Source organism: Agelaius tricolor, unplaced genomic scaffold (assembly GCF_023055355.1).
Source record: "Agelaius tricolor isolate 1412-34295 unplaced genomic scaffold, bAgeTri1.0.p SCAF_13, whole genome shotgun sequence".
NCBI lineage: Eukaryota > Metazoa > Chordata > Aves > Passeriformes > Icteridae > Agelaius > Agelaius tricolor.
The window spans coordinates 20,137,391-20,151,936 of record NW_027269273.1 but is presented as its reverse complement, the minus strand read 5'-3'; the positions used below and the strand labels follow the sequence as shown (position 1 = coordinate 20,151,936).

Genomic DNA, 14,546 nt, shown 5'->3' with positions numbered 1-14,546 from the left:
CTAAGCATATTTTTTTAGAAGTTCAATGATTTTCAGATACATTTTCTCAGCTGCATCGAGGCCCCAGAGGAAATCAAGATGTCCCCATGTAGGAAAATGCTCATGGTAAATGAGATTAGTGATCCGAGGAAGAAGCCTTGCTATGTCTGTTGGATCTGCCAATTTGTCCTGTCCACCACTCCAAACAGCAGTTGGTGTCTTTATCTCCTCTATCTTGTACTCAGGAGGAGCAGTCTGTAAGACAGGGAGGAGACCTGAGTGAATGCTGCTGTATCAAAGTTGTGTTTGAGAAAGGTTTCTGTGCAATCACCTCTCTTTGCTTTTGCTTCTGCACTGCCTACAGTAAAGCCATAAGGATGAAGGTCACCCTCTTACTGCTCATTGCCCTAAGCCCATTCCCTGCCTTGCTTGTCATCACAGAAGTTAAAGAAACACAGAAGATTAAAATGGAGATTGTCTGAGATCTGAACCAAAAGCCTTAGTGCAGGATGGTTATTTGTCAGTGAGGGACCATGCACAAGATGTTTTGAAACTTACTCTTATGGAAGGACAGTTCAGTTATCTTTCTTCTTGACTGCTTTTTGGGACATTTCCTAACCTTCCACTGGGAATAATACTGGGAATAAAACATTGCCCATTTCAAAGTTTAAACATCAGGTATTTAAAGACTGTATGTGTGTATGCAAGGTGTCTGAGAAGGAAGGTGTCCTTGGGATCTTTATCCACTTGCAAAATAATGTGCCACCCATGAAATAACCTGCCCTGACTCACAAAGCACTCTACAAGTCAATTGATCTGATCAAACCTCAAAAAACAATCAGATGAGTTATAAATGTTGCAAGAGGAGCAGAGCATTCTCAGGTGTTGACTACACAGTAAATAAAGCTCCTACACACCAAATTTTGCCTGTTTCCTTTTTCCCATACAGGATACTTCTCCCCAGAAGTCTCCACCGTGCCATAATGAACCACCCCTTAAGTTTAATTTTTACAGCAAGTAGCCTCTGAAAACCAAGGTATGCATTTCCACTTTTTTTTTTTTCCCTTTTCATCCCCATTTTTGTGTTTAATCGAAATGCAGACTTTGAGGATTTTTGGGGAAGAGCTCTGTACTTATCCAGTCTAGGACCTGGACTCCTGGCCTTCTGGGAATGGCAGGTAAAGTGATATGTTCTTGGACACATCCCTGCATCAGTAGGGGAGGCTGCAAGAATCTGTATATGCCATGTTTGTGAATAGACTCTGACAATTATGACTATTAGATTCAGATGAAGCTTTACCTAAGACCACCCTTCCCTTCTTTTTGTAGCATTCAAGGTGCTAATATATGAATTTTTGTATTCTTAGTTTTGCCAGGACCCACGGATGAGTTCTCAGAAAAATGAATTGCCTTACCTGGTTGTATTTCTTCATGTTTTCCTTACAGCCATAGTCATAAGCTTGAAATTGGTCTGCATATTTTATCTGTTAATATTGTAACAAGGACAGATAAAATGAAAATGTTAAGAGACAGAGTGCAGGAGTTGTTTTCTTGCATATGATTGAACTCAGGTCTCAGGCAGTAGACAGGATTCCAGGGGTACTGAGGAGGGATTGTGGGATAAGTGGTTTCACCACCTTTCCCCTTGCTAACATTTTCTCCTGATCTTCAGCCACCACCCCTGTTATGTTGAGTTATTAGAGCCTTGCTGCCCTATTTAATTGGCTCTTTAGTCAGCTAATGTAGCTCTTTGTGATGCAGGACCGTGTCAGGGCTCTCACTAGCCTGGGATACCTCCTCAAAATCCTCAACTTTTTGTGCCTGCTTGGTCTGCTCTGGTCTGCTCACAGTAGTGGCAATGATATCAGAGGCTCTGAACTGCATGCAAGCATATTGGGAGCTGAGTGTGATTACTTTAGCACTAAACTCTTGTCTTCTGTGATTTGTCTAAAAGGAATATCAAAATAATAAAGGGTTAACCTGTCCTACTGATAATGTGTGTGTGTTTTTTTTAATCTAAACCTCTAAGTAACTGAGGATATGATAGAAATCTGTTAGCTCATCTCTATTTTCTGGCTCTGGATGCTGGGTTTCTGTTCTGGATACCAGGAATTTTAGGCAGGGGATGTGCAGCAGCACATATGTATTTAAGGGCTGCTTTAGGTGGCACAGTTCCCTTAGGGTTCACCTAAGTTCACAGTTCCCACAGAGTGGTGTGTTTCTGAGCCAATGCCATCTTGCCCTGGTCTGATTTGGAGCCTAGGCAGAGCAATCTTAGGTCTGAAAGTGCCATGAGGTACCAGCAGAAGAGGCAGTTCCCCATTTTGCCATTGTGCCAGCAGAAGCATTTGTGCAGTAAACTGGCTTTTGGAGTAATCAGGGCTGCAATTAACCCTCTGGGAGATGAGCTTTAACCTAAATCCCTTCTTTGTCTGGTTCATCCCTGACTGTAAAGTTCTCACTTATCCCACCTGCCAAGTGCCTAGACTGTGCTTGTATTCACTTCTGCAGCTTTCTGCACACATCTCCATAAATAAGGATGAAGGCTGGAAGCCATTAGAGCCGAGAGAGGTGTGATGTGCCCTGGGGAAATCTCAGAGCCTGGTGCCAAAGGGGAAATTTGGGGAATGATCTGGTGAGCCACGGGGAACAGGGCTCCCTCTGTGACAGGTGAGAAGATGTGATGGGCAGATTTCCAGATCTGTCACCTCTGGATTGCCCTGTTGGCTGCCAGTTGCATACAAAGCCATGCTAAGGTGTTTATGTGTCAGCACAGTTATACCTGGTGCCAGTGAATAACGTTCTGTACCGATGTTCCAGCTGGGTAATGTCCCGTGTATGAATCTGTTCGACTCTGCAGACAAAGCAGAAGTGTTGTGAAGGCAGAGATCCAGTGCTGTGACAGAATAAAGCTGTGAAGACCCTGAGGCACAAACTGCTACATACCCCATTTTTATAGGATATTCTTCAGATATAAAAATGGAGATTGAGGAAAGATTCACAAATACACTAGTTTACAGTAGGAATGAGTACATGGGATTTTATATCTTTGGGATAATCTTTTCAACATTCTCAACATAGAGAAAACATAATTTGAGAAGTGTGTATGGCCTTTGTTTTCCCAGTTTGTATGATTTGTATAATGCTTTTAAATAGGGCTGTGCATAATCAATAGAGAAAGATTCTCTACAGTTCTCTTGGGCATAATGAAGCTGTGTGCGTGAGAGCTTTTTATGGGTACACTTGTTAAATAGTCTGAGAGATGAAAGGTGACTGGAGAACAGACATGTGAAAGGTCTCTAAGAACAAGAGGTAGCAGCCAGAGTAAAGCAATGCAATCTTTCTGCTGGGAGAAGTGTGGAGAAAGAGCTTTGAGTTATGGCTGGAAATGTTTCAATGTGTAGAAAGAAAAAGAAATCTTCTCTTATGTTCAGAGGACTCAGATGTCTTGTTGTTTAGGAGGGAAAATACATGAATTGTGCAAAAAGAGAAAAAGATCTTTGTCCAGTTGCCCTTCAAAGCTTCAGATTTATTTGTATGAAGCTTTTCTGGGAGGCGCTTACCGTGTTCATGTTTTGTATCATGCCCCCGACCAGGTAGCAGAAGATGTTGCCACAAACTTTCCCCAGACATGCACAGAACTGTGTTACAGGTCCTTTCATCAGCTCATTGTATTGAAGAACTCCTTTGCAGCCAAGTAGTAACTGAGGGCAGGAAAAGTGCAAAACTTTGCTTAGCTGTTGCAAGATTATCTCATGCAATAAACTCCCTCTTCAAGTCGCTCTCTCTCCTTTAATGGCCTTGCCTCTTCTTGAGAGGCAAGATTGCTGAAACTGCTTGCCATCCCACTGTCCTTTACAGTGTTCTTCCCAAGGGCAGAGCACATGTTCCTCCTTCTCCTTGACACAAATGCTGGAGGTCACTATCCATCTGATTTTAGTGTCCTCATCTCAGTGAGAAGGGAAGTTGGCTGCACTGATGGCTGCAGAATATAGGAAGTCCCTTTTTGCCCTAATACCTTTTCCTGGCAGGTGCAAACTGTACTGTGAGTACCACTCCTAAGTAAAGAGGGATCAGACAAATGAGACAAATGGGAAGGGTGTAGAGCTGAATGCTCTATAGTCACATCATGGGTGTAGCATGGACAGAAATAGGATGTGCTTCTGTGGTTTCACATAAAGTATAGCACGCATGCTTTCCACATTCCCAGCAAATTCTATTAAGTTGACACCTTCTGGCGTTTAAGTTTAAATTATCACTTTAAAAATAAATACTTTACAAGCATAAATGTTCTGCATGTCTGAAAAAATTAAGATGTGAAATATTTTACTTGTAGTTTTTATTAGTCCTTAAGGCTAGATTTAGTAGACTATATTAGATTACTTTTGTTCTGGTTTTTGAAAGTTTTCTTCAGAAATATTTGACTTAAATAAATAATGGTGAAAGTTTGCCTGTTACCTTAAAGAAATTGCAAAAGCCACACCATGTGAAACCTTGCAGTTTAGCTCTTTGGAAAGTCTGAAGTCTGATACACTGAATTCAATTCTAACTGAGCACCCCTTAAAAGTTCAGGTTGAGTGAGTCCAGTAGAGACAAAGCAGACAATTAAGTCTTTCTCTTTAGAAGGAGAAATTCCTTACCCTGATCAGTGGCTGGGGAAGCAGTGCAACTGTTATCAGAGGACTGGTAGAATGTGTGATGGTGGTCACTGGTGCCAAAGCGAAGAATGCTTTAATCTTCTGAGGCATATCAGGATAAGTAGAAAGTGCTATGAAGCCTGCAAGCTCAGAAAAAGAAGTCAAATTGATGAAGAGATGTCCACAGACCAAATAAATAAAAAAGCAGTAGGCAGCAAAGGAATGAGGCTAGGTTAGCGTCCCATTGGCTGTTTTCTATTTCTGTGCTGCAGACCTAAGGAGAATGTTTGATTCTTGCTTAAAACCTTTATTTGGAAGATAAAGTTCATTCTAAGGATACAAGCTCATTAGAGCATGTCCTCATATTGCTTTTGTCAGAACTGATAATTTTGTGTTAGGGCCAGTTTTGGTTGAAAAGTTATATTAATTAGATTTTTGAAATTCAAATTCTCTCTGAAGTTCCCTGAATTCAAAATAAAGAGTTTCTCAGTTTGCAGTCTCTAAAAGACTGTACATGTGTATGCTGCCATTCAGCAATACAAAATTTATCTGAAGATTAAGAATAAATCTTTTCCTTGTAATTAAGCACATACTTGCATGAAAGTGAATTCACACGTAAAGGAAGAGTATAAGGGAAGACACTAAAGCTAAAAAAGGTTTGTTCCATCCTGTTTTCTGAATGTGTTTAAGTTTCTCCACTGATGGATTTGATTGGCTGACATAATTATCTCAAGACAAAGAAGGTGGTGATTTTTTCTGAACTATTAATTCTGTAAAAAGACTCTTAGAATGTGCATATGGGAAGAAAGGAAAATGATTTTCTAATAATGCCACTTCCCCCCATATTCTCCTCTGTTTCTGAGTTTGTTTTTGTAAAAGGACAATGGTACACTGTGACATAAACCCCAGAGTCTCACAGACCTTATCTATAAATCATAAACACCAACACTGACTGTTCTAACATTACCTGCAGCTGACCCTTCAGAGTGACCAATATAGTAAACATCCTTCTGTCCAGTTTTATTCATGATGAAGTTCAGCTCTGCTGGAATATCATATTTACCTATCTCATCGAAGCTGTGGGGAGAAACACAAAAATCTGGCAGACAATTTGACTATCACAGTGTTGTCAGTTTTGTTACTGACTGTGAGTTTTGTTCATTGCACCGAGCAGGAGCCACTGGAGGAGGAGGTTGCACACAGAGTCTGCATCCTTGCCTGAGCTGGGGAAGTGGGCAGAGGGTGCAGCTGTGCAGCCTGGCTGCCTGGTGCCCTGGGCTCTGTGTGCATGAGGTGCCAGCTTCACCTGACAGCTGCAGCCCTTGGGGAACTGAATTTAATCAGGGCTTTCACCTGCATGGGTTACGAGAAATATTTTTCTCTCAGATAACATCAGTTGTGGTAGATCAGATTTCTAGGCTGAGCTGAGCAGTCTCCTATCCTTTCTGCACTTGGAACATGGTGTCTGGTGGGAGACTTCAAGGTGACAGATGCCTCCCAATTTTGGAAGCCTTTTCCCACAGAAACCAGCAAAGGTGACCTGAGTACTTCCAGCTTTGCTTCTGTGTGTGCTGATTCCAGAAGAGCCAATTCAGCTCATGCAGCCAATTCCTTCTTATAACCTCCCTGATATGCCCAGGAGTGGCTGCATCTGTGGAAAAGAGTTTGTGGAAAAGAAAACATGTCATGTTTTCATATAATTTAGAAGGGAATTTTTTTCATCTAGCCAGAAGGGGAAAGGTTGTGCATTCTAATACCAACTGCCTAATCTTGCTAGTTCCCTGATAGTTGCTTTCTTCAGAAATTCTTTCTCCAAAGAGTACCTGAACTGCCAGAACTCTTTCTGGCAGGGCTTAAGGGTCTTATGTTTTAAAGACCAGGTGTCTCCTCGGCTGTTTCCCAACCAGACATCATAGCCAGCATCTGCAAGGATGAAGCCCAAGCTGTTGTTGGGCAGGTTGGCAATCCAGTGAATAGAATCTGATAAAAAACCATGATGTAGCAAGACTGCAGGCTTCTTCCCTACAACAGAAGAGATTTTCTTAAGCTGAAATAGTAATAGGTAATGTGTACTTAAATGTGGGGTTCAGAATTTGGTTTTGCAGGAGTGTTTTAGCCAATACACAGAATTCAGGCCCCATTCTAGGCTGAATGACTCGGTACCCTTGCTGAGATGGAAAGGTATGGAACTTTGCATTTGCAAAGGGGAAGGATGGGGAATCCATGTGAGAGTTGGCTCTCAGACTGTCCTTATATCCTATATGTCATACCTGTATTGTGGCTGTTCCTTCCAGAAGGAATTCTGAAAACACCAAGAATGTATCCATCCTCGGTTGGAACTTCATATTCCTCGCTGGGGAATCCATGATATCTGATAATTTCACTCTGTGGGAGGCCAGAGGAGAGTTTGTTATCATGCATTTACAGTGAAGATATTGGTATAAGAACTGTTTGGAGACTGCTTCTGCCCAGGAATGTGAAGCTAGCCAAGAACATGCCAGGGAGATAAATGTGATAGCATGTTGCTAGCCTTTCTCTACTGCTCTGTGTTGTACTGGTAGGGAGGGACAGGGATTCCTGCAGGAAAGCAAACCCCAGGTCTCTCTTTTTTGTGGATGATCCTAAAAGCTGCCATGCTGTAGTCATGGAGGCTGGAGGATGCAAACAGCAGCGAGAGTAGTTGGGGTTGGTTTCTGTAAAGTGGTTTGTGTATTCTACTTAATGCCTAACATCACTCAAATGGTAGTAATTGCTGTATCTGTGGCACTCAAGCACTACACAGATTTATAAGAGTAGCAGGATGTGGTAAAGTCTTCATCAGACCTGTTTGATGGTAGTTATCTGGAATTCGATTCCCTATTATGGGGCAATGTGAGTGACTAACCTTTTGGGAGATAGTTTATCCTGTTTTGCAAGGGTGACACATCTGTATTATGATATTCTGCCTTGGAATGTGGTCAAACCACTCAAATAATGTCCTATTTTGCAAGCTATCAGTGGTAGGCTGAGAAAGAGCATCATGTATTCCTGTTGGTGTTGAATTATGCTAAAACAGGTCTGACACATCAACCCCAAATTAGCATCCTGATAATGAGACAAAGATCTGGCAAAGATAAACTGCTAAGCCAACCTGCAGGCATAAGGTTGGTAATCAATCACTTTATACTTTCATTGCCCAGTCCACTTTCATATGGTTAAGTTCTCCTAATATAAACACTTCTTGGAGTGTGTATGAAGATTTCTCCTTTGGGTTGGGATGCCCCTTAAAGTTACTCCTAGAGGCTGAGCAAAAGAGATTTTGCCCACAGATGTTGGTATGGGTGAGGGTTACATCAATCTCTACTTTAATAATTGTTTCTTTTTGCTAGCTTTAATACAATTGCTTTTATATGATTGCTTTGATATAATGCACTGAGCTATATTACCCTATACCAGTAGTTTTAGCTACTCTTCTGTATAGTAAAAAATTCTGATTAGGGTATTTTTGTCTAATAATTAATTATAATAAATCATTTTTTAAAAATATAAATATATCTGGTTTGCCATGGTTAGTCCTACAGGACAAAGCTGTAGAATGGTTCAATCACACTTTTATAATTCCTTAGGCTTCAGCAGTGAGAGTCAGAGGCTGAGACAGGATTCAGCTGCACCCAAACTCCTCTTTGAGAAGGAGTTTAGAAATCAAGGGGGTCCCTTCAGCAACTCATGGCTCAACAGAGGGGCTTCTCTAATGAACTTTGTCTGAAGCTCCCACTCTCTCACAACAAGGTTGTACCTTTCCAGACAGTAAATATGCAGCTGTATCTGTATCTGATCCACAGTGAATCCTTTCTTGCCGAAGTGTGGTTAAGCAAGCCATGGAAGGTGGATCTCTTATTTCAGACTCACAGCACCACCTATTACACTGCTGCCACAGTGAGGAAATCTTTGATTTACAGCAAGGGTTTTTGTTTTGACAATCTGTTATTTGAAGAAGGGATACAAGCACCCTTTCCACTGTAATAGGCAAAGAGGTTGTTACAGAAGGGCAGGCCTTGAGATTAGAAGCCAGCCTTTGTTTCCACTGCAAGGAATTCTCTCTAGCTCAGGTTGTTTGGATAGGAGCATTGACATTTCCTCTTGGTCTGTGGTGCTGGAAGGACCCTTTGAAGGGAACTTTAGCGCCCTGATAGGCACTGTTAGTCAGTGGTAGTGCTAGTGGTAGAGATGCTTTAGAAAGAAAGGAAAGAAGGTGACCCAACTTACAACATTCATGAAGCATTCCGGGTTGGAATGTTTGTTGGAAAGGAAAGAAGGTGACCCAACTTACAACATTCATGAAGCATTCCGGGTTGGAATGTTTGTTGGAAAGGAAAGAAGGTGACCCAACTTACAACATTCATGAAGCATTCCGGATTGCGGCGCTTGCAGCGGCTTGTGTCAACACCTGCAGTGGAGGCTGCTGAGAATCCTGCTGAAAAGGCAATTCCCTGGGAGCAGAGCAGCACGAGGAGGCACCACATCTTGGGGCTGTGTGGAAGAGTACGTTGCTCTTTGTTCCTTAGGAAGAGAGTGGTGTGGAATTCCACAGGAGGACCCAAGAGCAGAGTCTCCTGAAGGTTGCCCAAGGTCTGTTCCCCAGGGACTGACAGAATAAGTACCTGTGTAAAGGAAGGATTGTCTACAGTTTTCCTTTTTAATATGGATTACAAATGAGTCAAAGGCTCCAGGATGAGAAGGAACCAACCTGAGGTCCTGTGTTTATATGACATTAATGCTAATTTGTGATGAGTACCTTCCTTTCTCTCTACATATGGTCTTTTCTATTGAAAATCTGTCTTTCTTGGAGAAAAGGCTGAATCTTCCTGGATTTTAGGCATTGTCTGGTGCTCACAGTAAAGCTTGTCTGAGCAGAAATTGTAGTGCTTTCTGTGTAGTTAAGCCCTGGTTTTGGTTGTAGCCGCTTTTGTAATTAGCATGGATGGAACAGGTCATAAACCCAGAGTGTTTTATCTGAACCACCATGGGGAAGATCATTAAGGTTTTGGGGTTTGGAAAGGACAGGTAAAATTTCTTTTATTTGTTTCCTCTGAATTTCTTTAGGAGGGAGGGAGGGAGTGAGTGTGTTGTCAATTATCTTCATTTTTCATTAAATCTATCATATCCCTTGAGTGACTACAACATTTGGATTAAGCCAGAATTGGAATATTATAGATAGATGGATAGATATACTATAAAAGTCATACATCATTATATATTATTAGAATATATATAAGTGTAATATTATATTTTTTATATTGAAATCCAAACTCATTGTGGTCTATCCACTTTGTAGGATACACTCCAATTTTTCTGTCAATACAACAGAAATCCTCCTACCTGTGTGCTCTGGAAGCACAGTTTCAGGGTAAATATTCCACTGCTTTCTGCTATTTTATTTAGTTAAAACAAAAGTAAAAAACACATTCCTCTTTTTCTGCATTGTTTGGGAAAAACTGGAAAAGTTCAGCATAAGTCACATTTTGTACTAAAGACGAATCTATACAGTAGCTAAATTATTACCTTTTTTATGGTGTGCAAATTTCTCTGTACTGTACTGAATATGAAAGCTTTGTAAATCAGACATAATGCACCAATCAACTCCAAGGCTTGGCACACAGCTGTCTCATTAGTTTCAATGGCCAAGTCATAGGGGCTTTGAACAATAATCTAGTCTTTTTATGCAACAAAACAATGCCAAAGAGTGACATTTACCATGGCAAACTGGAAATAACTGAAATCTTTTAAAAAGGAAAAAAAGGTAGAGAAAGATGCCTGAAAGATACATTCAAAAATGCCATTTCTGAAGGTTTCTTGTATTAATGAAAACAAACCTTAAACCTTCTAGAAATTCATCAGTGTACCCTTGAGAGAGTCATATGGCTTTCACATACAGTATAAATGGGACAGAAAGACACCAGGCTAGCAGGTGTTAGAATCTCTGTGTTAACTTATGGGGAAAACCCAAATGCTTTTGCAGCTATAAGATTTATTTAATTTATGTACATGCTTTCAGTGGTGAGACTTCATGCATCCACAGTGACATCCTTAGGGGGAAAAAAACAAGGAGAAGAAAATGAAGCCATCAGTTACTCCCTTTTCCCATTTGCATGGGCCAAAGGCCTTTTCCTCTCCCCCTCTGGCACACCTGCCCTTTGATGCGCAGCAGTCAGGAAGGATGGCAGGCTGGCTGCTCTGAGAACCAGCTGCACAGAACCAGGACAGCACATCTGCATGGAGACAGGCAAGGGAGAAAGAGAGCCTGGATGCATGTAAAAACACCTACCTCTGGTTTGGCTCCTGTGCTTGCCCCTCCTGCTGCTGCTCCTGGTCAGTCTCCTGCTGATTCACTGCCAGAAGCTTGTGCCAATAAAAGGAGCAGCAGGAGTTCTGTGTGAGATCTGCATGCATAGGAGAGCATGTTTAGGTGCTGCTTGTTTGGCAGTATTTAAGGAGTGGACTTTTTCTATGATAAATAGCACCGTTGCATGAATTCTGAAAGACCAAATTGCACCATGGATCTGGTGAGGTAAAGAGGCATCTAACCTGTTATTAGAATACTTATGAGGAACTTGGTTATTCTTGTTCCCTGAGGCTGTGGCGGATCTTTATCTGTACTGTTACCTGTCTTACAAAGTGCTGTAACTACTATATTTTCAGATAAAAAGGAGGAAGGATCCATCTTTCTCAAAACTTTCTAGCTGTGACTATGATCTCTGCTGCTGAGGGTAGTACAAAAGCTGTTTTGGTCACTGGTTCCACACCAGATGCTTGTTTTCTGAATTGCTGATTGCCTGGGACAATCCTTCTTTGTTAGATAATCTTAGAATAAAACCAGAAGTGATTTGAAAGGTGTGAGCCCCACAACATACAAAGAAGAGTTTGCTCTGAATTACCCAGCTTCTGTAGGGATTCTCAGGAACTGAATTTAGTTTGAAAACATTGTAAACTTTGAGTCAAGAGAGGGTGCTAACACTAATTCTTATTATTTCCAAGCCACCTCCATAACTCTGTGAACACAATATATTAGAGACCCCTGCTTAACCACTGAATTAATTGAAGTCAGCCTGGGGGGCTTGATCCTCACTGAAACTGGCCTGGCTTCTTGATGCTGCAAATTCTTTGAAACGTGGGTGCTAATGATATGCTGCCTTGCCTGGGAAAATGAATGGAGTAAGTACTTGTTAGTAAACACAACCTACCTGAGAGACACCACAGAAACAATTCTGCTTTTCCACAGTCTGTGGAAAAGCCAAAAGGTGATTTCTCAATGAAAAGCATCACAGGTCAGCAGGTCTGATACACAACTTAGTGAGAAATATTGAAGACTTTGTTCTATTCCCAGATTACAACATATTTTTGTTTTATAGAATTGCCAGCTGGGAATGATCTGCAACATTTTACCTATATCACCTTGTGGTGGCATATAGGATGGATGATATATTTTCTGATATTGTTGATGGGAACCAAGAGAAGAGCAAAAGATATGTTAGCCCATCTGAAAAGGGAAAAGAGAGGGAAAGTAATGCATATGAACAGAGAATAAACCCCACAAAGCCTAGAAACAGAAACTTCCCAGGATGGGCTGCCCTTACATACAGAACCAGGGAAGCTGAGACAGTAAGTATTCTGTTTTAAAATGCTGTGTCAAAACTGAGGTCCAGGTGGTCAGGCCTGGAGCTGGACTTAGCATGAGCTCAGTATAGTGTTACAAAATACAGGCTCTGGTCCGTGCCATGGAGGGGTTTCTTTGTGTTTGTTGGGTCTGTTGAGTCAGTCCTGTCCAGCAGCAGAGGTGCAAGGGACCTTGCAAGGATGTTGTACAAGTGGTTAACAGTCTTCTGAGGTGTCAGGGTCCCTCTTGTGCAGACACTGGCCATTCCAGGACTGCATTTCTCAGGAATGTGCATTTGGGAGGACTGCTCTGCACACACGACTCCAACAAGCCACAGGCTGCTTTCCTGAGTGTAACGTGGCTCATGGGATTTGTGGCAATACAAATTCTAGTGCTTGGAATTTAAAGAGACAAATGATCTTCTGTGACTTTTATTGAATATGCTGTTCTTAAGCTATCGATATCTAGTTTAAAAAAATTAGTTTACCTTATTAGTGCCCCGGTGAAGGCTCTTATGAAAAATATTTACTTCCCTTCTGGCTCACATAAAACTTTTGAAGTATTGTTGAATTCTGTCAGGAAGTAAGAATCATATTTCCTTCACAGACTGGATAGGGGACAGTTTGCCTATGCACTATCTTGGCACCCTTTGGAGAAAAAAACCCTTATTCCTATTAAAAAAAAAAGTTTTTCAGGATTCTAATCTTCATTTACAAGTATGGAAAAAAGCACTGAAGCAACAGGTTAGTCAGAAGTGAACCTGTGACCATATACATTTGCATGAGTTTCATATCTCATCATAGTTGGGGTGCTTGACTGTTCTTCAGCTGAAGCTCTGACCAAAGTCACTTCAGTGCTTTTCAAGAGGACCTGGGATGTGATGCTGGATTAAATGGTAATTTACTCTCTCTTGGGAAAAGTAAGTGTTGCCTGAAGCTATTGCTCTGCTTTGGAGAGGATGGGCTTTTTGCTTTTTTGCTTTTTTGCTTTTTTTTTCTGTTGGTTTGTTTGTTGGGTTTTTTCTAATACTTTTACAGATTACCATACTTTTATTTATTTTTGTTAGGAAGAGATTAATTAAACTGCTAAGTTGTTTTATGTTCCATCTTAGTGATGATTCAATATTTCTTTCAACAGGTTGTAGTTTATAAATTCCAACAAGCTGGTCAGTAGATGCAGGAGGATGTGAATATCTTAGGATCTTGATGTGAAGAAGATCTTAATGAAATACTGGTGAGGAAGACCTTTTCACCTTTGAGGTGTTACTCACTCTTCCATGTCCTTAGTCCAACGTGGTATTTACCACATGCTTGAAGGCCAGGCTGTTGTGAGGATCCCAGTGAGTCTGTCACAGGTAGGTGTTGTGTCTGTGTCTGTCACCTGCCAGCCTAACTTTCTTCTGATAAACAGCTACTGAATGGGCTAGAACTGGTGCCAGCAAAAGAACACTACAGCCAGCAATGTTGTACTGCTTTAATGAGACAAGGCTGGAGATAGAATAAGAAATTTGATATGGTTCCTCCACCTCACTGAGAATAAATATGAAAATTATTTGGAAATAGAAGTTCTCAAATGTTAGGCAGAGGGCTTGGATTTAAGATGCATACTTACATGAATATGTTTTAAAACTTTAAAAAAAGTTTGCTTGAAATATATGAAATGTGATTTAAACTATAAGGAAATGTATTTTTGAGGTGAATGAAGAAATTTGAAATACACATGCCTTGCTCAAAAAGACTGAGTGTAGTACAGAAATGCCATCGGCATCTTATCCTGGGGGCCATCAGCAATGATTCTCTTCCCAATTAGCATATAAAATTATCAGGGTAGACGTGAATCATATTCAGTGGTTGGGCTGGGCTAGAAAGAGAAGATGGAGCCAATGTGATGAAAGCGGCCGGCCTGTTTAATTAAAGAGTGAGAGGCTAATTAGTGGGAGTTCTCATTAAAGGCGTGGCATTTAGGTGCTTCCCTTTTCCTGACAGGCGTTTGAGGTGTTCTTGCAGAAGGTTTGGAAAGTATTTTAGTCAAGAGCAGCTTGGGTGGCAAACTAAGTACAATTCTTCTTTATTTTAAGTTTTAGATTTCATGCTCTTTATTTTTTTCACTCCTCCATTTCTTTACTTGTGAAACTTCCTTCCCTTCTCTCTCCCTCCTCTCCTCAACCTGTTTTGCTACTTTCCTTTTTAGGTAACTGGAGGATGTTATTGCAGAAATGACAAAGGAAAATGCTTCTGTGTTGTAACTTGTTCCATCAGTCTCCCGTAGGCTGCTGTTCTCACGTTTACCTCCCTGGG

General features: G+C 41.1%; 1 protein-coding gene across 1 annotated transcript; it reads right to left on the bottom strand.

The window, feature by feature from the left end:
- Positions 1-9,124, bottom strand: LOC139595661 (lysosomal acid lipase/cholesteryl ester hydrolase-like). The gene is made up of 9 exons (XM_071439200.1): positions 8,990-9,124; positions 6,887-7,001; positions 6,440-6,638; positions 5,584-5,693; positions 4,620-4,756; positions 3,543-3,683; positions 2,762-2,833; positions 1,395-1,463; positions 1-234 (listed from the first exon to the last, which is right to left on the bottom strand). The coding sequence occupies exons 1-9, from the start codon at positions 9,116-9,118 to the stop codon at positions 1-3; spliced, it is 1,206 nt and encodes a 401-aa protein (XP_071295301.1). The 5' UTR covers positions 9,119-9,124.
- Between the last annotated feature and the right edge of the window lie 5,422 nt (positions 9,125-14,546).